This window comes from Solanum tuberosum, unplaced genomic scaffold (assembly GCF_000226075.1).
Source record: "Solanum tuberosum cultivar DM 1-3 516 R44 unplaced genomic scaffold, SolTub_3.0 scf00148, whole genome shotgun sequence".
Classification (NCBI taxonomy): Eukaryota; Viridiplantae; Streptophyta; class Magnoliopsida; order Solanales; family Solanaceae; genus Solanum; species Solanum tuberosum.
In genome coordinates this window covers 1,180,069-1,203,814 of record NW_006239071.1, presented here as the reverse complement: position 1 = coordinate 1,203,814, position 23,746 = coordinate 1,180,069, and the positions used below count along the sequence as shown (strand labels likewise).

Below are 23,746 nucleotides of genomic sequence, written 5' to 3'. Positions count from 1 at the left end.
GCCTTACACTGTTCTTTTTCCAAACAAGTCACTATTTCCTGTTGAACCCAAGATATTTGGAAGCACATGCTATGTTCGAGATGTTCGACCATTTGTTACCAAGTTAGATCCCAAGGCATTGAAGTGTGTTTTTCTAGGCTATTCTCGCCTTCAAAAAGGGTATCGATGTTATTCTACTCAACTTGGGAAATATCTTGTGTCAAGTGATGTGGTATTTTCAGAGACTACACCATTCTTTTATGCACCTCCCAGTTCTACAAGCCAAGAGGAGGAAGATGAGTGGTTAGTGTATCAAGTCACCAGTGTTTCGACAGAACAACTAAATTTTGTTTCTCCAACTCCCAATTCTTCTGTGGATCATCACTCACCTGATGTACCTTCCGTGCCTGCCCCATCTGCACTAGCAAGACCACCAATTGTTCAAGTTTACTCTAGGAGACGAGAGACCAATGATTCTTGTCATGCACCAATTTCGTCATCATCTGACCCTCCTCTGTTTACTCCTCCAGAAAACCTTGATCTCCCTATTGCCCTTCGCAAAGGTACACGTGCCTGCAAATCTACATATTCCATTGCTAATTTTGTTTCCTATGATCGCTTATCCTCTACTTCTAGATCTTTAATTGTTTCTCTAGACTCCGTCTCTGTACCCAAAACAGTGAAGGAGGCTTTGAATCATCCCGGATGGTCTAATGCAATGCTTGATGAAATACATGCCTTAGAGGAGAACTGCACGTGGGATTTGGTGGATTTACCTAAGGGAAAGAAACCAGTGGGATGTAAGTGGGTCTTCACAGTTAAAGTTAATCCAGATGGTTCCATAGCAAGACTTAAGGCTAGACTTGTGGCTAAAGGGTATGCTCAGACATATGGAGTAGATTATTCTGACACATTCTCCCCGGTTGCCAAACTCACTTCTGTTCGCTTGTTCATTTCTCTAGCTGCTTCTGAGAATTGGCCTTTGCATCAGTTGGATATCAAGAATGCGTTTCTACATGGTGATCTTCAAGAGGAAGTGTATATGGAGCAACCACCAGGTTTTGTTGCTCAGGGGGAGTATGAGAAAGTTTGTCATTTGAAAAAGTCTTTGTAAATCGGCAAGTTGATCGTGAGGAGAAATGTGTTGTAGAGTGATGAGATGATCGATAACCAATTATCAAATGTGATGGCAGTCCACCTCTATATCCTTTGTGTTTTCAAGTTGCAACGGGTTTGTGGCTATTTTAATCGCACTAGAGTTATCAACATGCAACACTGTAGGAAATGTAATAGGGACACCGAGATCAGATAATTGCCGTTGTAGCCAAACAATTTCCAGACTTGCTGCCGACATAGCACAATACTCAGCCTCCATAGATGATTTTAGATGTCCTGTAGAGAAAAATGAAATGATTCAAATGAGTTGTAGTGAAGCCAAAAGGAGAAAGTGCTGATGTTTCATTGGTTGGATGGTTGGTTGGCCACTTGTACACTCAGTTCTTAGGCGTCCCCGTGCACAAATCCTTCACAGAAAAACTTGAATGGTGAAAACTCAACTTGTTAAGAGATTCTGTTATACAGCAAGCCACAAGAAGAATCTGTGTTTAGGCAGTAACACCAGAACCCATATAATCGGAGCGACATCCATAGTTTTTCTATTTCCAAGTAAAACTAAATAGCTAGCAGTAACACTATATTTTCCAGTAGGGGTTAATGTGCATCTGTCTCCTACATACCAATTCACCATTGTGAGCATCATTTTATGCATCCTCTTCCAATACCAACTACAATCCACAATCGACTGCTTTTAATATACTCTGTGGGTGTATAAAAACAGACCCCCAAAAGTTATGCAAGGAGAATAGGACAGAATTAATAACCTGCAATTATCCTGCATATGACAGATGCCTAGCAGCTACAGCTGAAATCTTTGTTGTAATCTTCAAGAGAAGTTGGTTGCAATCCTGTTTGTTCCACTTTTTAGGAGATAAGGGCAATCCCAAGTATCTAATGGAAACTCGCCTAATACAAATCCAGTAAGTCCCAGAATTCTTGCATTGGTTTCTTCATCAACACTGCTAGGAAGACACTGAATTTCTCCGTATTTGTCGAGCATTTTGGATGTAAGCAATATTTGGACAGTTTGGTAAGGTTGTCATGTGAACTTATGAAAGAAATAATTGAAGTCTGGTGATTATGCAGCATTGCCAGGAAAACTTTTCATTTTATTCACTGAACCAAAGGAGTATTTATTGAAAGTGTATTTTATACTGTCCCCTTGGGTTGCAAGGGTGGTTTGTAATCTTACACAAATAGAACCTTAGTCTACACTCAATTATTTTCTTATTCTTCTTTTTGATACAACGCCTCACCAAACTAAGTTTCTCTCTTCTCTTTTTGATTACACAGTAATTCACTCAGAACAACAATGCTTAATACAAGTAGAGCACAGATTGTAGGAAGGTTCAGTCAAGATGTATATATCTTCAGTCTTTATATAGTGTTGAGGAAACCCGAGAGATTTGATCCTTGTTTCCAAGAATAAGGCAAAGTCTTTTATTGACTTTGATATCTTCTATCCAAATCAGTGCTGCAGCTTTGATATTTTAGGAGTTGTCCGTCCTTAATATCTTCTTGACGATTTCCTGTTGTGCTTTCCTGCATATCATTCGTCAAATTTAACACTAACATTTATAAGCAGTACAAAGAGTGACAGTAATAGGAAATATACAACAGACCTTTCATTTGATACTCATAGTTTTCAAGCACATGGAATGATACAAGTTCAGATCAGCTGGTTGCTTTGCTTCATTGTGCTGTTTTCATGTTACTCTTTGGATTTTATTGTACTGTACCTCGAATAGATATTGAAAGTCTGGAAATTGATTGTAATTCATGAACATATTGCATGAACTGAGATGACATGTTTGAGACTTCTATGGAACAAAGAGAATTTAGCTTATCCAACCCTTTTGGAAGCTCAACAAGAGAAGGGCAATATCCAAAATTCAATGTCTCAAGCTTTGTCATTGCGCCATGTGGTATCTCTTCCCAACTTTTAAGATTTTGACAATGTAGAATGGATAATTTCTTCAGTTTGGGGAAGCCTTCATGTCCAAACTCAATGTTTTTCCCATCATATGAATTGCAAAGTGATAGCACCATAAGATTAGACAGATGTTGGAGAGACCTTAGAGGATCTTTAGTAAGCTTACTGTCCCATAAATATAAACTCTTAACATAGTGTAACTTACCAACCCAATCAAGTAAATTATTCATCATAGGACCACCAATACAAAGCTTTTCCAGGCTGTACAGTTGAGGGAATGGAAACTTGTAACTTTCATCCTCAAAAGAACCTTTCATGGTAAAGGATCTGAGGAATTCCATCCTTTCGACAGCCTTAAACAAGGGAAGCAAATGTAAACCTTGTACTGCACCAATCGATAATTTTCTTATCCCTCTTAAATTAATTAGCCCTTTTGCTATAGCTTCTGTCATTTTGAGTCCAGCAAGCGTTTGCAGATCTATAAAGGCTTCAATAATCCCATCCCTAAGATTCACTACCTTGTCGGTAAATGATCTTTCAAGAAGAAGATGTCTCAGCTTCTGCCAGCCTTCTAAATCATCAGGCAAGTCCCTTATAACTGTGTCCCTAATGTCCAAAGTTTGTAATCTCTGTAACTTCTTGAGAGACACTGGTAGTTTCTTAATCTTACCACTCCTCAATCCTAAATACCGCAGTAAAGATAGATCTCCTATGGCATCAGGCAATGATTCATGACAAAAACCTTGAAGTTCCAAGACACATAACAATCTGAAGTCATTTAAATTAAGGGGTGCTTGGTGCTGATTTAGTTCAAGTGCAAGAAAAGAGTACAGCCCGCTAAAATCTTTTCGAGAGAACTTACTCGTTGAAGTACCATCATAGCTGGCACCATATAGAAATGCACGATGACATCTCTCAGGGAACGCACGCTTTAAGCTTGGAAGGATGACAGTAAAATGATCTCCTTCCGATCGTCTCAAAGCAAATTTTCGCATCCTTCTGAGGATTCGACAAGTTTTGACCCTTCCATCTATGTTTCTCTTGACTACCTGAATCATGTTCCTGTGGATGAGCTCATCTAGTTGATCCTGTGCTGATTCCTCCAAAGTTCTGTTGTCTTCATGCTGCACGAAGTCCTCGGCTATCCACAGACGCTTCATCTTTTTACATGAGATCTCAAAATGACAAGGGAACGAGGCAGCATATAAGAAGCAGCTTTGGAGTTCTGGGCTCAAATCAGCATAACATAATGACATGAAGCAAGCCCCTCTCAAAAACATTTGATGGACTTTGATCCAATCTTCAGCCGTGTGCTTTGTTGAGAGCATCCTTCCAACTGTTACAATAGCAAGAGGGAGACCACAACTTAGTCTTACAATATCCTTAGCTACTGAATCTACAGATGAAAAGAATTCATCGCCACGCTCAGAGGTGCAGGCATGCTTGTGGAGCAAGTGGTATGAATCAACTGACTTTAGTTTGCATAACTTGTATTCATTGAGCTCGTTTGATACCCGAGAAGTAACAAGTATCCTTGTTTTTTCTCGGCCTCTAGGCATAACATTAGTTACAACTTCAACGATTTCCCATGATGGAATATCGTCCAAGATCAGCAGGAACTTCTTTCCAATCAACCAACTGTTGATCAACTTCTTCAAGGGCTTTTCTCCCATTGTGTCTATATTGTATGGAGCCATGACTGAAATGCTTTTCAGGATTCCTTTCAATATGTTTTGCATGACGCGCCTAGTTGAATCATTTTTAGACACGAAGACCCAAGCATGACAGTCAAAATCTTTTTGGCCTTGCTCATATACAGCTTCTGCAACAGTTGTTTTGCCAATTCCTGCCTCCCCGGATATGGTGATAATGTCGGGACATTCTTCCTCCTTTGCCAATAACCATCCTTCAAGAAGTTTCACCTCCTCCTCCCGGCCTACCATGTCTGCTGATTCAAGATTCATTCGAATATGGTTAGTCCTTATATCATTGTTTGTGTTGATTGTTTTTAAAGATGATGCAGAAAAATACATATCCAAATATCTCTCAATATTTCATCAAGCATAACAATAACATACCCAGTGAAATCTCACAAGTGGGGTCTGGGGAGAGTAGAATATACGCAGACCTTACCACTACCTCTTGGAGATAGAGAGGCTGTTTCTAAAAGACCATCAGCTCAAGTGTAGCAAATCCCAGTACAAAGAAGGAGATAGTAAAGAAAATATAACAGGCAACAAGGGAACAGTGCAAAGTATACCAGAAGAGAGCAAAAACAACAACAAAATAGTGCGATAACTGAAACACAATAAACAACATACTAGGATAGATTATTGAAAACAACGATAAATATCAAAAACACAAGAGCTACAATAATACAACTAGTACCTATCTAAGGTCATGACCTCGTTAACAAAAATTACTGCAATAACTAAAACAGTTTGAAAGGAAATTACCAACTAGCTGATGCTGATGGGATCTGTTAATTGCAAGGAATTCTTCCCCCTTTGCATATGACCATCCTCCAAAAAGTTTCACCTCCTTCGCCTGATCTATCATGTGTGCTGATTCAAGAAATATGGCATCCTTCACCTGGCCTTCCATGTGTGCTGATTCAAAATTCATTCGAATTTGGCTAGTTGTTGAACCATTGTTTGAAAGTAAGTTACCAAGTGACCATTGCTGATGCTGACGGTATACTGTCCTTTCCAGATTCAGCAACAACTCTGTCATCTCGGGGCTGGTAAGCACTTCCGATACCTTACTTAGCAACAGTACACAATCCTCAACAGAAGTCTGATCAAGAGTGAAGATGGCCTGAATCATTGGTGAGGCTCTGATGGACCTAGAGAGAATTGACAAACAATTCCTTATTTTATCAGCCACGTTATTTGAATCCGTCTTGAAATGACACGAATACAAGAACTTCATGTAGAATGTTGGAGTATTGAACAAGTTATACATGTGGAAGTTATACATGATAAATATTTGTTCAACCTCAGCTGCACAAACTGCAACTGACCAATGCCAGGTATTCAATTCACTTATATCAACGCGATCATTTGATTTTCTTCCCTCTTGTTCCTTTTCACGATTAATCAATTCATCCCATTCAGCATTCTGTACATGAGGCAGCAAAAGACTGAATACTTTCTCAATATCGCGAAGCTCTTCAGATATACGAGTATCAACTTTATACATAGGAAATGCTTTTAGTTTTCGTAGAAAGTTGCTCACTGCTTGAGCTGCCATCTTTTTTACTTTAAATTGTTAGATCAAATTTGAGTGAAAAATTTGGAGGGAAATGTTCTCATGATTCTATAATTTTTTCCATTATATAGATGAAACATAATTTTATTATAATATTAGCAAATCAATCTGTTAGATAATATCTCAGATGGTCACTCTATACTTTAAACACATTATTACAAAAATAGAATGTATCTAACTGTATTATCCCATAAAAATATGAATCGCGTAACTCACACACATTGTCTCTACTAATTAACCAACAAGTGGCTAAAGAATATTGGACATAAAAGTTGGTTGAGTTAGGTCTTGCCTGATCAAATACTGTTTAAATTTACTTAACCGATTTTGATCAACTTAAATATAGTTCAACTCGCTCATTTGACGATTTTAATATATCATCATATTCACAAATATGAATTCTATTATGATCTCCTTACAACATATCTTTCAATTCCATAAATCTTCAATATAATTGTATCAAAGTTCATTCTGTTTTTGGGACAGTTTCTCAAAGCAAGTTCCTATGGTGTGGTTTCACGCTAGATAATATCTCAAATGGTCACTCAACTATAAACTCATTTCACAGAAAGTCTCTCGACTTGATTTTTAACTCAAAAGTCACTCAACTATGAATTTTTTTCACAGCATTGTATTTGGGTTGACTTTTTAAAATTGGAATGTGAGTAGAAAAAGCAAGGTTCATGTTGATCAAGTCTTGCATTGACTTTTTTAGGACCCGTTTGGTCATGATCATTTTTTTCCACTTTATTTGAAAAACAGTGTTTGATCATAAAAATGTTAAATGCAACTTGAAGTTGTATTTGGAATTTGAAAAACACACAAAATCCTATTTTCACCTTTATGAATTTTTCTTTTTCAAAATTATAAACTATCATATTTTCATGTGTTTCATACCTTAACTATCACTTCTTTTGTATTAAGACACACCTCAATATTGAGTTGACCAGCACACACCTATTGCCGATTGAGAACAAATATTTGATCAACTTAGCATTGAGGTATGTTTCAATACAAAGAGAGTGGCAATTTAGGTAAGTAAAGAAAATAATGGTATATAGTTTATATAAAAAAAGGAATTTTTGTGAATATTAGTAAATACTAATTATTATTTTTTGCCAAACACCAAATGAATTAGTACATAAAATATATTTTTCCCACCCAATGTTGAGTATTGTATTAATATTGGGGTTGTGTTATTTCAGATTCCGCATTATGTAATATCCATTTAAGAAACAAACATTTCATAACGAGATTTTTTTATATCCATGACTTGAACTCAACGTCTCATAAAATACTAACAACAGAAGGTTGAAGCAGGCGCAAGTCAAGTAGAATATTTACAAGTTGTCTATTATATGATCACCTCTCATTCCTCATATTGACATAAAATATCAAACAATTTTAACCATAAAAAAAAGTCTCAAACTCTCAATAATTTAAAACTTGCTAGCATTGACTTATCTTTTTAACAATCATTTGGCAAAACACAAATGAATTGCATATATATAATAGAGTTAATTATGATAAAACTCACACTTAAACTAACATATTTTCAGGAGTTTCATATCCTAACTATCCATTGTTCTATCTACCTATCTAAACTATCATCATTTAACTCGTAAAACATGGACAAATAAGTGATTTATTAGAAATCACTAAATTGAATTAGTTCTTTTAATCAACATGGATGCAAGTAATTAACAGATCCATACCAACTGTCATCATATTACCTAAGAGCCAGCTCTTTTGAGGCTTTGTCAAGGTTAAATGATTTATGATGAACTCTTAAATCAGTTTATATTAGTTCAATAATAATAATAATAATAATATATTAATCTATTTCTTGATAAACAAACTTTTTCCAAAATGCAGATAGTTTCAAACTTCAAGCATACGAGTCTAAAGTTTAAAATCCCCCCCCCCCCCTCTAAAACTCGACATTGAGTGGTTCAATGACCCGCCCAATCCAGTACATTAAAAAGTTGAACCAATTTGGTATATAGTTCAAATTGATACACGAGAAAAATACTTATATGTATCAAAAGCAAAATTTGATACGAGTTGGTTAAATTAGGTCTTGGCCTGTTCATCTAAGCCCAAATAACCCCAACATTTATTATTCACTCAATTGATTTTGATTAGCTCAATTACAGTTCAACTTGATTATTTAACGACCTTAATATATCATCATTTCATAAATAAAGGACCATATGGATCCTTCTATATTATTTCCACCAACTATATCTCCTCCCCCCCAACAAATTTTTTTTTGACTTAATTGTCCTTCTCCACATCGGTTGACGGGCAATAGTAATTTTCGAATCTATAGCAATAATTGAAGTGTAATGATTTGAAGAAATGAGTTTTAAATTTCAAATATAAAAAAGTGAGTTTAAATCAAGTGGCCGGATATTATTAAAAAAACGTGAAATTATACAAATGTATTGATGAGTTGATGATTGAGATTTGTTTTTCATGATAATTTTAGAACTTATATGTCAAACTTGAGCTCATTGGAATTGATTTAGGTGCTCATGTGTTAGATTTTTAAAATTCGAAGAACAAGTTATTCTGAACAAGAAATTATTTAGGCAAAAAATCGATAAACTTTAGGTATATGTATACCTTAAGGTCATGCAAAAGTGCCTAAAGTTTTTCTACTTTCAGTTGTCTCAAGTTAAATTTTGGCATGTCAAACTTCAAGCGCAAACTGAAAGTTTGTGTCTGAAATTGATTTAAAGTGAATAACTTGTTAAACTTTAGAAATTTCGATATAACTTAAAAGAAAGTGATGAAATCGATGATAAATGATCATTCATGTGTAATCCTTACCCCTAAAAAAATCATCACATACATGTTGGTTATCTAATTGAACCACTAATATTTTAATTAAGGGGAAAAATCTTACATATGTCATTGAATTTCATGAAAATGTTCATTTATGTCATTCGTTAATAGTTGGGCTCAATCGTGTCACTATTGTTATGTAAACAGTCTATTTATGATATTATTTTTCAACGATCATGTTTGATGATAATTGAGCAGCTGCAAGGTTAAGCCCAATTATTAACGGATGACATAGATGAATCATTTTTGTAACGATTGTGACATAATTGAGCTCAACTATTAACGGATGACACAAATAAATCTTTCTTAAAAAAATTGGATAACATATATCTGAGTTTTTTGCTTTCATTAGTATTGATCCTACTACCAAGAAATTCTTTGAAATTAAATTATAAGACACGTGACATTTTTTATTATGATCACCATCATCATAACATATATACATTCGAATTGACTTTAATTAGAGAAGACTAGTCAAATATAACAATCAATTACTATACTTCAATAAATTAGCATAACATATAATAAGGTTCACGCGTGTTTACCGAGTATTGCATTGAATTTTTTCGTTTTGAGCAGTTCGTTTTAATTTGTTTGACTTATTTTAATTTGATACGAATTTAAAAAAATAAAAAAATATTTTAAATTTTTTTATGATCTTAAATTAAAGATATATTAAACGTATCAAAATACCCTTTATCTTGTAATTAAACGAAAAAAATCATTCTTTTTTAAACAGATTAAAAAGAAAAATAAATTAAATAAATTGAAATGGAGGAGTACACAATTTAATTATTCAAAAAATATCTATAACTAACAAGAGTGAGATTTGTAATTTAAAAAATAACCGAAAATACCTACTATAATAGCTAAAATGGTGTGAAAGGAATTTTTGTGAATATTAGTAAATTCTATTTGCCAATCACCAAATGTATTTCATTATATATATTTTTCCACTTGGTGTTAAGTATTAATATTAGGGTTGGATTAATTCATATTTCGTACTGGTAATACTCATTTAAGAGAAAAGTTTTTCATAATCAAATTGTTTTTATATTCCTGACTCAAACTCGATGACGCATAATAAATTACTTAGTTAAGGCAGGCGCAAGTTAAATCGAATATTTATGAATTGTCTTTTATATGATGGGTTCTCATTCCGCATATAAAACTTTTAAGCTTCAAGCTAACTTGTTAAACTTTCATTGACATAAATTATCAATTAATTTAAACGACAACAAAAAAAACACAACATGATTTGCATAAATAGTAGAGTTAATGATCAATAACACACATAAATGATATATCATTTTTTCATGAGTTTCATACCTCAACTATCACTTTTTTTTTGTATTAAATAACATCACGATATTGAGTTGACCTACATGTGCCTATTGTCGATTAGAAACAAATATTGGATCAACTCAGCATCGAGGTCATGTGTTTCAATACAAAGAGAGTAATAGTTTAAATAAGTAAAGAAAATATATAATGAAATAATTGAGATAGAAAACTTGTAAAAAATTCATAGAAGGTTGAACTTTGAAGCAGGCAGAGGGGTAATTGGAAAAGAAATTCTAATCCACAAATTAACGATGACTATAAAATTTTCAATCACTCTCAAATAAGTTATGTTGGTGATATAATTCTTTATAACAATTTGATATATACTAAGGTTCCTTTCACAATAACATGACTCTATCAACTTGAATAGTAAGTCATAAGTTGAATATTTTAAAAGAGGTTTATATTATATGATGAATAATGGAGCTTGAATTATGACGTAACTTATATTAAAAATACATAATTCCATCTTAAGGTTGTCAAGAAAAATAATTTACAAATTTACCTATTAGGGGGTTTATTTAGTTTCACTTTAAACGATAAATATTTTGTCTGAATAGTTAAAATGTGTAAACGACTTTTCTAGATGACTTAACATACAACAACTTGCTTGATGATTATTGACTCTAACATTTAACGCGTAAAACATAGACAAATTAGTGATTAGCAGATCATAAAATTTGATTAGTTCTTTTTAATCAACATGGATGCAAGTAATTAGCAAGATCTATAATTAGTATATCAAAACCAACTGTCATATTACCTAAGAGCCAGCAATTTTTTGAGGCTTTGTCAAGGCTAAATGATTGAAGATACTCTTAAATCAGATTATATTAGTTTATAAAAATATATTAATCTATTTTTGATAAACAAACTTTTCCCCCCAAAATGCAGGTAGTTCAAACTAAATTTGAAATGTCTGGCTAAATATAATTTGAGAGATAAATATAAGGCATAATATATAAAATATGTTTTTTAATTTGACCTTCACTGACATTTATGCCCTCAAACTTTAGGTATGCACAAGTAGACACTTAATTTTTTTATAAAATTAAACAAGTTGACACACGAATTTTCTAGGCCATTTTCAAATTAAACTGAATGCAATTGATGAATGAAATGGGCTTTTTGATCCTTAGGCCCCAAAAGGAGATCTGTCAAAATTCATAATTGGGCCAAAATCTAAAACACACTTTTATTGGGTAGTTCACAAGATGAGTTTCTCATACTACAAAGTACAGAGATTGAGACTTTGAAGGAAAGTTTTAAGTTTTGGTGTCTTCTCAATTTTTGTCACTTTTCGCTTTCCGAAAATCAATTTAACTAATATTTGAAAGTCAAGGACGAAATGTGTCGACTAGGGCTTTGCCGAACCCATAGGTTGGTTCAAACTTTGTATTTTGTCTTAAAAATTCATTGGATATTTAAATAGGAACTATGTCAATTTAAATAGGAATGGAGGAAAGTATAAAGACACTGATAATTTAGGTAGGTAAATAAACAAGTAAATAGTTGTGGTATGAAATTCATAAAAAAAAAAAGTGACACTTGTGGTAGAGCATTTGAGTTTGGTTTTTTGATTTCTCATTTGGTGTTCGATGCTCAAATTGAAACCTAACTAATTTAGATTCGCATCGTGTAGGACTACATTCAGAAAAAATTCTCTTTACCAAGAATTTTTCTATATTCATAACTCGAAATTTTCTTTATAAACCACTTTTTTTAAATTAATTTTTTTTTTAACCCTACATGCTAAAAATCTGGGAAAATAATTTTTTCTTTTTCCTGTCCACTGTATTTCAACTTCCTTCGTAGGGTTTTAGTTTTGTGTTCCAACATTCACCACTCTTTTTCCTTTCTTCGAGGTATGCTTAGTATTTTCCTACCTTGTAATTTTTAGCTTCTGTATAATTATCTTTGTTTTGCTATATGCATATTACATTCTCGATGCAATAATCTTTTATCTCCCTAATGGCAATAGGACCAGCAAGAAATCTTTTTTATCTGTATTTATCCAAGAATAATGTATCAAAGTTGAGATTTTTATCAGTTTCTAGTGGATTCCTGCATACCCATTTTGCAGAACCAAAAAAAATTCAAGATTTTGATGTTTATGGACACAGAATACCAACCCCACCTCAGTTTTCATCTTTATGGTGTAATCAATGGAAAAGATTGAATCTTTTTCATTTTTATGGACACCATTTTACCACAGTGGTGGAAAATGGGGATAATGAATTAGAAGTTTGTGATTTGGATGTGGAAGAGAATGAGTGTGGAGATGGAGGATTAGGGTCTGAGAAAAGATTGAATTTTGTTCAAATAGCTAGTCGTGATCCGGTGGAAATATATAGGGAGCTTAGGGATGCTACCAAGTGTGAAAAGCAAACACGAGCTGATTGGGATACTTTGATTGAGATATTTAGATGTTTTGCTCAGTCTGGATGGGCTTCGAATCAGGCTCTAGCTGTGTATATTGGGGCTTCATTTTTTCCTACAGCAGCTCAGAAGTTTCGAAATTTTTTCTTTAAGAAGTGTAAGGTTGATGTTGTTAAGTACTTAGTGTCGCTTGGTCCGTGTATTGAAGCTGAGAAGATCCTGTTTCCAATCTTTGTGGAGTTTTGCTTAGAGGAGTTTCCTAATGAGATTAAAAACTTCAGGAAAATGGTTGAGTCGGCGGATTTGACAAAACCTCATACTTGGTTTCCATTTGCCAGGGCAATGAAACGCAAGATCATATATCACTGTGGTCCCACAAATAGTGGTAAAACATATAATGCATTGCAAAGTTTCATGGAAGCAAAGAAGGGTATATATTGTAGTCCTCTACGATTATTGGCTATGGAAGTTTTCGATAAAGTGAATGGATTAGGGGTATACTGTAGTCTTCTTACAGGGCAGGAGAAGAAGCATGTCCCATTCTCTAATCATGTTGCTTGCACGGTTGAGATGGTTTCGACTGATGAGATGTATGATGTAGCCGTTATTGATGAAATCCAAATGATGGCGGATACACATAGAGGTTATGCATGGACGAGGGCTCTACTAGGATTAAAAGCCGATGAGATACATGTTTGTGGAGATCCAAGTGTTTTGAATATTGTTCGCAAAGTCTGTTTTGAAACTGGGGATGAGTTGGTAGAACAGCACTATGAGAGGTTTAAGCCATTGGTGGTTGAAGCAAAGACCCTTTTAGGTGATCTCACAAAAGTGAGGTCCGGGGACTGTGTTGTTGCCTTTTCAAGAAGAGAGATATTTGAAGTAAAATTGGCGATTGAGAAGCATTCTAATCACCGTTGTTGTGTAATATATGGTGCCTTACCACCGGAGACACGACGACAGCAAGCTACCTTATTTAACGATCCAAACAATGAGTTTGATGTCTTGGTTGCCAGTGACGCAGTCGGAATGGGTTTAAACCTAAACATTCGGAGAATCATCTTCTATACCTTGTCGAAGTACAACGGTGACAGGATTGTTCCCGTTCCTGCATCACAGGTGAAGCAGATTGCTGGAAGAGCTGGTCGAAGAGGAAGTCGCTATCCTGAAGGACTAACAACTACTTTGCAGCTGGAGGATTTAGACTATTTAATCGAGTGTCTGAAGAAGCCATTTGAAGAAGTTAACAAAGTTGGGCTCTTTCCTTTCTATGAGCAGGTTGAGTTATTTGCGGGACAAATTCCTAACTCTACATTCGCCGAGCTGCTTGATAGATTTGGTGAAAATTGCCGTTTGGATGGTTCTTACTTCTTGTGCCAGTATAACCACATAAAAAAGATAGCTAATATGCTGGAGAAAGTTCAAGGATTATCTCTTGAAGATCGTTTCAATTTTTGCTTCGCCCCTGTTAACATTCGAGACCCAAAAGCAATGTACCATCTTCTGAAGTTTGCTTCATCGTATGCACAAGCTCTGCCTGTTAATATAGCAATGGGCATGCCAAATTGTTCTGCTCGTAATGATTCAGAACTCTTGGATCTTGAGACTAAGCACCAAGTGTTGTCCATGTACATGTGGTTATCTAATCACTTTGAGGGGGATAAGTTTCCATATTTCAAAAAGGCCGAGGCAATGGCAACAGGGATTGCTGAGTTACTAGGTGAATCACTAGCAAATGCTCGTTGGAAACCAGAGTCGAGGAATGCTGGGAAGCAACAAAAAGTGGTAAAGAAAGACCAAGGTCAGTTGTTAACTAATTATAGTGAATTCCTCTTGCCCCCTTTTTTATTTCTTTATTGACTCCATATAAGCGAGCGTGAAATTTCCAATTTAAAAAAGAATACACAAATGACCTCTATGTTATATTGTCATGCATGGATCTAGATCCTCCACCCCCCAATTGTCAGAGGCAAGTATTACCTGTTTTTGGATTTGCTACAATAACCTAGATGTCAGTTGTCACTTACTTAAGTAGAGACTTTGGATTTGTGCAATTGTGTAGATGAGGTGATTGCCATTCCAGCTCTTCATCCTTAATCCTCATTGAAGTAAATGATAAAAAAATCCTCATTGAAGTACTAAAAATGGAAGGTATTAATTTCTGGTTCTGTAACTGGTGCATAGAAAGGACTTAATCCATTTTCCTTGAGGTGAAAGTAAGTGTGTTACGTCAGTAGAACAAATTTACATGGTTATTGGCTTGGTAGGTTGCACAGCTAAAGAACATCTGCAGGACTGCTTCAGTGGTGGTACCACAGTGATGTCCTGTTGAAACTGATCAGTAATAAGATAATAGCATCATAGTCCTTTTTTAAAGAAAAAACGGTGGTGTCTGAGCCACAGCTTGCGCACACCTAGAATATTCCATGGTACCATAGTGAATTCCTGTTGAAACTGATAGGTACGATGATGATAGCATAATAGTGTTTTTTTTAAAATCACGGTGGTGTCCAGACCAGCCTGTGCGCACCTCAACTATTCCTCCGGGAACCACCTACCTCTCACCAACACATGTACTATGATGATAGCATAATAGCACTGTTATGAGACGAGGGAAGATGTTACCACTTGGTTTCTTGTTCCCTGTACTGCATGCCATGCTTCCAAAGACCTATGTTGCTTGAACTCTCGAAAATATTGTGGCACTGGTGTCGTCGTCCAACATGTACAACGTTTGGATGATGTAACACGCACCCGACTACATTTTTGAAGAGTCCGAGCAACCTAACCAAAGACCAAAGATATCTGCATCTTACATGAGCCTGAATCTTATTTTAAGTATACTGCATGAAGAGATGATAGGTTGACAAGGTGCATTGAAGTCTTTGCTTAACCTAGATCTATCGTTGCAAAATGTACTCATATACAAGTCGAAAGGCTTTGTGCCAATCTTTTGCTACTTAAACAATTCACTGTTGAAATCATGTTTGTTATATCCTTCTTTCATCTTATTACCTTATGTGACCATGTTCAGCAATATAAGTATTTTCCCTGCGAGAGCCAATCCTAAGATGTCATGAACTTGCATATTAATTTGGTTCCTTTTACAGGAGAAACCAAGGAACAGCTTTGTCTCAACACCAGTAGCCACAGAAGATTGCAGCATGATACTGCTAGTTTAGCGCTTCGTGTACCATAGACTAATACAGGCGCCCAAGCAAAGCACGCAGTCTTGTACAGCTCCCAGATACAGTAGACTAGAATTAGAATTATAACAAGGAAGAAGAGGCAAGTTTCATCCAAATGTTATCGTGTTAGGTCCTTCTGGAGGATGCATAATTTTTGTCCTTGAACTCGTGCATGTTTAGTCTGATGCATCATGTTTATTAAAGGAATAAAAGATTCAGAAGAAAGGGTATCGGTGCTGCTTGTTGGTTTCACTTGTACTAGACTGACCTGTTCAATCATAAACTACTCGAGTGAAGCTGGAGATTTAACGACTATAAGAGTTTGTGATTCCAACACATAGAAGCTGCGTCAAAATCTAGCAACATCAAGCAGAGATGGATTCAAGATTTGAACTTGATGTGTTTAGCCTTTTAAATAGTTAGAACTGAACTCATTGTACTACAATTATGAGTTGAATTTCATATTTTTTGTAATTTAGTGGTTATTCATTCATATAAATGATGCATCTAATTTGAGAATCGAGAGGTGGAGGATTCTGATGCTTAGTGTGTTTGTTTTGTTAGGTGAGCTATCTTATTTTAGTCACTTAAAACTATTCGATGAGTCTTTTATGTTGTATTGTGTATATCATGCATGTGTCTTGTTGTGAGATCATGGGAATTTTTTGATCTACTAATAATATTTCAGGCTCTATATAAAAAAATAATGACCAAGTTTAGTCTTTTCCTGTTAAGGTATTTGTCTTTGCCTTTTGCCTATTCTGGAATTTGATGTGTGCATTAAGGTGTTTTCAAGCTTGTATGAAATGAAAAAGTTTGTCACATGCTTGACATTTGTAAACGCTTCTAGAACTTGAATATTGTATGGCAAGGAAGATATAGTTACTTGCACTCGATGTTTACATCAAATCAGTCACTAGTTGCCTCATTCTAACTCACTCCCTTCTTCCTCATCATCTTTTGGAAAGCCTACACCCTGTAGAAACTGTTTGCCTCATTTCAATTTTTATAGTTCTTGTGTTTGATAGTTAACTTAAGAGTTAAGTGTACTCATTTCATAGTTCATTTTCTCCAAAGTATGACTAGATATGCTTCAAATTGAGCTTTTACTTAACAACAAATATGAAATAAAAAGTCCTAGTTAATGGATGATATAGTTCTCCATTGTGCTGAATTGATATAAAGTCTTATTATGTTAGAAAAGAGTTTCTCCAGTTTCATATATTTGTGCTGAGAATGAATTTCAGTTTTCTCCAACCTTGGTGTGGAAAACTCAACAATCACAGCAAACCTGCTGATTAAATTACAGAAAAAGGTACAAACTAGAGATCCAAGTTGTTGGTGCCATTTATGAGGACATTCACTGTGGCACATCAATTTACAGTCTTCTCTGCTCTCTTCTTTTGATCTCAATACAAAAAAATCCATCAACTTTAAAACTGATAACACTGGCAGGAAAAAGTGAATGGAAGAAACTTATTACAGGTACCGAGACCCGATGCTCATTTCTTTAGCAAGGCACTACACTGAGCCATAATCTTTGAGGCCCTAGTAATTGCATCAGTCATGTAGAAATTCGCCACGGCAGGTGTGAATGGAGTTGCACTTACTTTTTGGATGACTTCAGGTCTCAAAGAAGTTGAGAATGTGGCTGGTTGTCTCTCATCCACTTCTAGGAGATTTGGTGCTACTGTCTTAATTCGAGATCGGATTGCACCTAGACTATCGTAGGGTAATCCGACACCTGCCACTTCAGACAATGCTCTTACTATCTTCCAATCATCCCTGGCGTCACCAACAGTGGGAACTGCTGGTAGTGTGATCTGAGCACATCCTTCTGTGTTTTCATATATTCCTTCTTTCTCTGTGAAAGCAGATGCTGGCAAAATGACATTGGCACGATACACACCGCGATCACCATGGTGACCTTGGTAAACAACAAAGGCATCATCTGGAAGTTTGTCCAAGTTCACATCATCAGCACCCATCAAATATACAAACTTTGCAGACTCAATGCATTTATCAGATTCAGGCACAAGTCCAAGATCAAGAGCGGCAGCTTGGGCAGCATTCAGAAGCAAAACATTTAGTCCATTCCAGTCAGGTCTCACGACATTATTGTTCTTTGCAATAGTGTCAACAGCAGCAAAGACAGCATCCTTATCATCTCGATCAAACACTCCAGCACCGACGATGATCACTGGGTTCTTAGCATTTTTGAGAGCTGAGGAAAATGGATGGCTTCCCTTGGCAATTTCAACTAGTGTTTGAGGGTCTGTTCCAAGATGTTCATGATCATAGTTGAAATCAGCAGCAGGCCCAACATAACCTACCTTAGCATTTGTAGCTTTAACTGTTTTGTGAATTCTGGCATTCACCATAGCAGCTTCCACCCTTGGCTGGAAAATTCAAGAAGATAGTAGCCAATAATCAATAGAGCATGAGAATAATAGATACACAGCTAGCTAAAGGTAATAAATTCCTAAATAAACAAATGTACAACGTTGTCCTCAATGGAGCTATCATAAATCTTTTTTTTTGAAATTATGGAGCTATCATAAATCTTTATCACACTTCTGAATATCATCCATGTGATTCGCAAAATTAGGCTAGCCAATTCAACAACATTTTGATCTTTCAACAATTAGCTTAAGTAGCCAAAACATCACCTGGTCTAATAATTAGCACATTCAGTAGAAGTCAAAAATCATTCATTCCAGGAGGATAAAGTTTACCCCAATGACCATATTAGCTCTTTACCTTATTCCTCATCAGTAACAAGAGGACTAGTTTCCCTCTTATTATTAGTTAGAGAGGGATGAGCTGGTTTCATCAATTGCAATCATGTACGTTCTCAATCTAACCACCCTTCCCACTCAAAAGGACCCCCAGGGATTGTTTGTACTGTACTTGGGAACAGGAAAAAGGGTAGGCATGGAACAGAAACTGAATGAATGATCATGGAGTTTTTCCATCCACTAGGCACATATCGAAGAGATCAAGCGGCAACCCTTTTCCAAATTATAACCATGAAAAGGATTGCAAACATTTACCTGGGTTCCAACCAAGAGGAAAGCATCTGCTTTCTCCAAGCCACTAATGCTGGTATTCATAATATATCCAGAACGCAGGTCAGCATTTGGACGCATGCCATTTCCTTCACAAAAGATGTTGTTTGACCCCATTTTGTTCAAAAGATCCTTCAGTGCCATCATGGATTCTGCATCAGACAGTTTTCCTGCAACACCAATAATTTCCTCTGGCTTAATTTGATGCATGACTTCAGCAACAATAGCTAGGGCATCCCGCCAGCTCACTGCCTGAAATCGTCCATCAGCACCACGGATCATGGGGTCATTGAGCCTTTGCCTCTTCAGACCATCATAAAAGAATCGTGTTTTGTCTGATATCCATTCTTCATTGATGTCCTGTGCCATTATGTGCAGCAACTCACTCTTTTAATTTACAAAATCAAAAGCAAAGGAAAAACAGATGTAGAAAATAATAATTCTGAAACTACAACTAAGAAGTTAGTATACTGATAAATAAAAGTATCTACTTCGAGGAGTACAAAAATAGAACATTTTCAGAAGAAAAAACACATAAAAGAGAAATGATCAAGGGATCCAAATCATATCAAGGCAGTATTTAGTCATATTGACTCTTCTTCCTTTCGCTGCAGGTCGTATTTGCTTTTCTTGAATAGTACAGTGCAATGGCAGAGTGTAAAATAGACATACTTGCAGCAACCGTTGGCTGAAATATGTGAATGTGAAGGAATATGTGAATGTGAAGGGTAGAAGGATAAGGAAAATGAAGTCTACCACCTTATAAAAATCATTTTGATACAATACATCATCAACCTATATTTTGCTAACTACATGTTGTAATCAGGTGCAGCCTCTTCACATTGTCTGTTCTTCTCAAAAACAAAAACTCCTCTTACTAAAGTATTCAGCACAAATTATCAAATTTTGATCTAAACCGAGAACAAGAAAAAGGCAGAGCCTAGGGAACACTAAGCTAATGCACAAACACACTGGCAAAGTAGAAGTCAGATCCAGTTTTAAATCAGCTCTAAAGCTTGGGCTACCCTGAAACATTAAAAACTTGAATGACTTCCCAACTAGAACAAAATGCAGGAACTGGAGACACACAGGTGATCCTCATGAATAAGATAATCTACCATATATAAGCAAGACTACTCGGTTCAGAGGGGATAAAATAAGAGCTCCAATAAAATACAGTACCTCATTTAATCGTGGTACAACACGCATGACCTCCGGACCTCTACTATCAATTCGGATGTTAGAACCAACAGCATCAGTCACATCAATGCTTTCTGTGCCCTTTAGCTCCCAATTTCTGGCTTTGAAGGCAAAAGGTTTTGATGTAAGGGCTCCTACTGGACATATATCAATCACATTCCCTGAAAGCTCACTTGTCATAAGCTTTTCAACATAAGTTCCAATTTCTTCTCCACTACCACGACCCAACATTCCAAGGTCCTCCACTCCAGCTACTTCTGATGCGAACCTGACACACCTGTTTCACAAGCAGGCCAACAATCAGAGGATACTGTGCTAGAGATATAAAATGCACTCAAGCAAGTCTTTCCTATTCCTCCTGTATCTAAAGCTTAAACCTAATAAATATTTGCTATATTCAATCTCTCATACATGCTCTGAAGTTTTTTTTATAGCTGTATTACCAAAGAAGACAAATTTTGAGGTTATCAGTGGAAAGGAATAACTCAAGAAGGGCAGAAGCATGTCAGAGATGTGAAAGAGCCAGTTCAAATTGTTCTGTTGTAGGGTGGTATAACCACAAAATATGAATGTTAACATCCCACAAATTATGCAGAATAGGAGTGAATTGGAGACGACAGACTGGCATTTCTGCTAAGCCACTGGCACTTATAACACACCAATGTCCACTAAAATTACCACTCCCATCTTATCAGGCTACCTCTTCATTTTATTTTACTTTTTGGGGGAGGGAGATAAGGTATTAGGCTCTCTCTTCTTCTGACCATTCTTAATTAGAAATCACATGCATAAGGGACGAGCATTTAAATGATTTCCCGCTCTAACTTGCAAGTTTTTCTCATGAGATTTGGGAAACATAAAAAGATACAATATTGATGGCTGGTTATGTTACATCAACAAGATGTGTGTACGATTCAGATTCAGGATGCAGGTATGTAATTATCCAGTATACATCTCTACCCTTTTTTGCTATTTTTAATCTATTATAAACCTGCACAATGTAACTATACTCAAGTGACACCAGTATCAAGGTACATCAATGCACATGAAGCATCCGTGTACCATACCATGGACGGTTCACGGTTGGCATGCCACACGTTACAACAATATTTATCAAGTTTTGGTTTAAGGCTGATTTTAAACTTCATTTCCACAAGAAATTGAACCACACAAAATTTTATGTTTGGCAAAAAGCACTAGGAAAGGTAAGGATCAAACACAGACCTTGTACACTGGATGCACCGGGTCATCACAGTCTTCACCAATGGACCCAAATTCTTGTCAACCACAGATCTCTTCATTTCAGTGAAACGCCCACGATCGGATCCAAAGGCCATAGATTGATCCTGGAGATCACATTCTCCTCCCTGATCACAAATTGGGCAATCAAGTGGATGATTCATAAGCAAGAACTCCATGACTCCTTCACGAGCCTTTTTGGCAATTGGTGTATCTGTCTTGATCTTCATTCCTGTAAGCGTGATCTCCAGATAAATTTGCAAGGCTCGACACTAATGTAAATCCAAAGGACAGATGGCAAACCAAACAATAAAATGCCAATAATAACTACAAATAGGATCAGCCTTCATGAAAACTATCAAAATGACAAGCAACAATGAAGTAAAGCAAAATGCACAACAGGTCAAGATGTTACTAACCCAAAGAAAACATTACCTACAGAAAATATTGAAAGTACCAGCTTCCCGCAATTCTTCCAAAAGGGAAAACTCAAGAAAAAAAGGGCTATAGAAACTTTTATTTTGACAAGTCTCAATTAATATTTCTAAAGTACTGATACAAGGCATGCAATATCACCACTCAAGACTCTTGAGCATACAAGCTCAAATGAACATATCATTAGCCCATAATATATGGTTTTGTTAACTACAGCTATAATATGAAAAGACTTTACTTTTATGGTTTCTTTTTCCTAGGATCAAATGACCGTCCTTTTACGGTTGACTATTAATACAACTATAGAATTGCACATACGGGGACCCTGTAGATCATGAGTTTGATGCATATACACAGCCTTTTTTGCAGAAATGCAATGGGAATACTTCAGTTGGTTCTCAATTAAGACAAGCAGCACTAGTCCACTATTACTACTCAAAACAAATCTTTCACATGAACATGATTACCATTACCATCCTATTTAGTCTACTTCACTTAAGCACCAGTGTTAATTTGGAAAGCTCCCTTTTTTTACCATAGGGGGTCCAAATAGAACTGACTGGATATTGAGGATAGATAAAGCTGACGTTTTTTACAGCTTAAACAAGAAATTAAAGCATTAAATTGAGCATAAAAATACAAATACAAATCTAGATCAATAAACTATGGCGATACCTGGAAGTGCAGGCATGGCACAAGAAGCAACAGGCTTAGGAGATTTCTCAACCTCAACAAGACACATTCTGCAATTTCCAGCAATAGAAAGTCGGCTATGATAACAAAACCTCGGAATGTCAACTCCGGCAATTTCACAAGCCTGAAGCACAGTCATACCCTTAGGGATTTTGACCGGGTACCCATCAACGAAAACCTCAATAACATCCTCCGGATTAGGTAAATGAACTCGAGCACCACCAACTGGGTTTCTCTTAGGAAGATCTGATGGTGCGTCCGCAGCTGCTGCGGCGGCGGCAGCATCGGCGTTTTTGAGCTCCGGCGTGGAGACGATGGTGCGGGTAGAGTTTCGGATGATTCTAGAAGATCGTAGGGCTCGAGAAGCGAGTAACCCTAATCCCATTGTGATTGATCTTCAGTTATTGGAATGGAAAAATGGAGAAAGTAAATTTGTTTTTGGAGTGTGGAGAGCAGATGTGCTACGTTTTGGTTTCCATGGAGCAGGGAAATTTGTTTGGGGGATGGATTTCGGGTCGGGTTGAAATCCGGTCGGGTTATGATATTTGGGCTTTGAGTAAAATGGGCCTTTTAGTTTTTGTTATTGGACCGTGCACATATGGCCGATTTTAACGATCTTGAAAATGAGTGGTCTTGAACTTTTGATCTCTGCTTGTCTAGTGGCAAATTTCAACGTCAGAAGTGAAAGTTAGTTGAACTTGAAGTTTTGGACATAGAACAAGCGAGGTTAAGAGTTTAAGACTATCAACTTTAGAGATTTATTCTTGTGAATCACTTGATTTTATGAACAGTTGTTATATAATGCGTAGTCAAGGTTAAATGTACAAAGTTTTGTAAGTATAGCTACTCAAAATCAGTTTTGACTATGAAATTGAATTTGAAAAGAAATTCGAGAATGAGGTAATAAACTTCAGACATGAGTATGAAGTTCGACTACCAAATCAATTTTTTAATTTTGTTTTTGTGGTGGTACGATGATGACATGAGACATAGTTAGCGTGCACCTCAACTAATTTTATGAGATACTTGTTACCTCTCATTAGTAACAGGTA

At 36.1% G+C, this 23,746-nt stretch overlaps 3 protein-coding genes across 4 annotated transcripts; 1 reads left to right on the top strand and 2 right to left on the bottom strand.

The window, feature by feature from the left end:
- Positions 1 to 2,216: 2,216 nt before the first annotated feature.
- On the bottom strand, positions 2,217 to 6,295 carry LOC107061538 (putative inactive disease susceptibility protein LOV1). 2 transcript variants are annotated; one of them, XM_015310940.1, is made up of 3 exons: positions 5,485 to 6,295; positions 2,718 to 4,976; positions 2,217 to 2,637 (listed from the first exon to the last, which is right to left on the bottom strand). In XM_015310940.1, the coding sequence occupies exons 1-2, from the start codon at positions 6,278 to 6,280 to the stop codon at positions 2,821 to 2,823; spliced, it is 2,952 nt and encodes a 983-aa protein (XP_015166426.1). In that variant the 5' UTR covers positions 6,281 to 6,295; the 3' UTR covers positions 2,217 to 2,637; positions 2,718 to 2,820. The 2 variants fall into 2 exon arrangements, with proteins under 2 accessions (XP_015166426.1, XP_015166427.1); XM_015310941.1 differs by having other exon boundaries at positions 2,718 to 4,973.
- Positions 6,296 to 12,363: 6,068 nt separating this feature from the next.
- On the top strand, positions 12,364 to 16,684 carry LOC102594581 (ATP-dependent RNA helicase SUV3L, mitochondrial). The gene is made up of 2 exons (XM_006352375.2): positions 12,364 to 14,672; positions 15,982 to 16,684. The coding sequence occupies exons 1-2, from the start codon at positions 12,464 to 12,466 to the stop codon at positions 16,068 to 16,070; spliced, it is 2,298 nt and encodes a 765-aa protein (XP_006352437.1). The 5' UTR covers positions 12,364 to 12,463; the 3' UTR covers positions 16,071 to 16,684.
- A 538-nt stretch (positions 16,685 to 17,222) lies between these two features.
- On the bottom strand, positions 17,223 to 23,121 carry LOC102594243 (NADH dehydrogenase [ubiquinone] iron-sulfur protein 1, mitochondrial-like). The gene is given in 5 exon segments (NM_001288388.1): positions 17,223 to 18,458; positions 19,113 to 19,487; positions 20,310 to 20,604; positions 21,552 to 21,798; positions 22,677 to 23,121. Coding segments are annotated over 5 exon segments (2,217 nt in total). The 5' UTR covers positions 23,080 to 23,121; the 3' UTR covers positions 17,223 to 17,561.
- Between the last annotated feature and the right edge of the window lie 625 nt (positions 23,122 to 23,746).

Coding starts and splice junctions, on each gene's coding strand:
- LOC102594581 (XM_006352375.2), top strand. CDS start 12,464: ATGGCAATAGGACCAGCAAGAAATCTTTTTTATCTGTATTTATCCAAG. Junction 14,673..15,981: donor AGTGGTAAAGAAAGACCAAG/GTCAGTTGTTAA, acceptor TTCCTTTTACAG/GAGAAACCAAGGAACAGCTT.
- LOC107061538 (XM_015310940.1), bottom strand. CDS start 6,280: ATGGCAGCTCAAGCAGTGAGCAACTTTCTACGAAAACTAAAAGCATTT. Junction 4,977..5,484: donor CCATCAGCATCAGCTAGTTG/GTAATTTCCTTT, acceptor ATCTTGAATCAG/CAGACATGGTAGGCCGGGAG.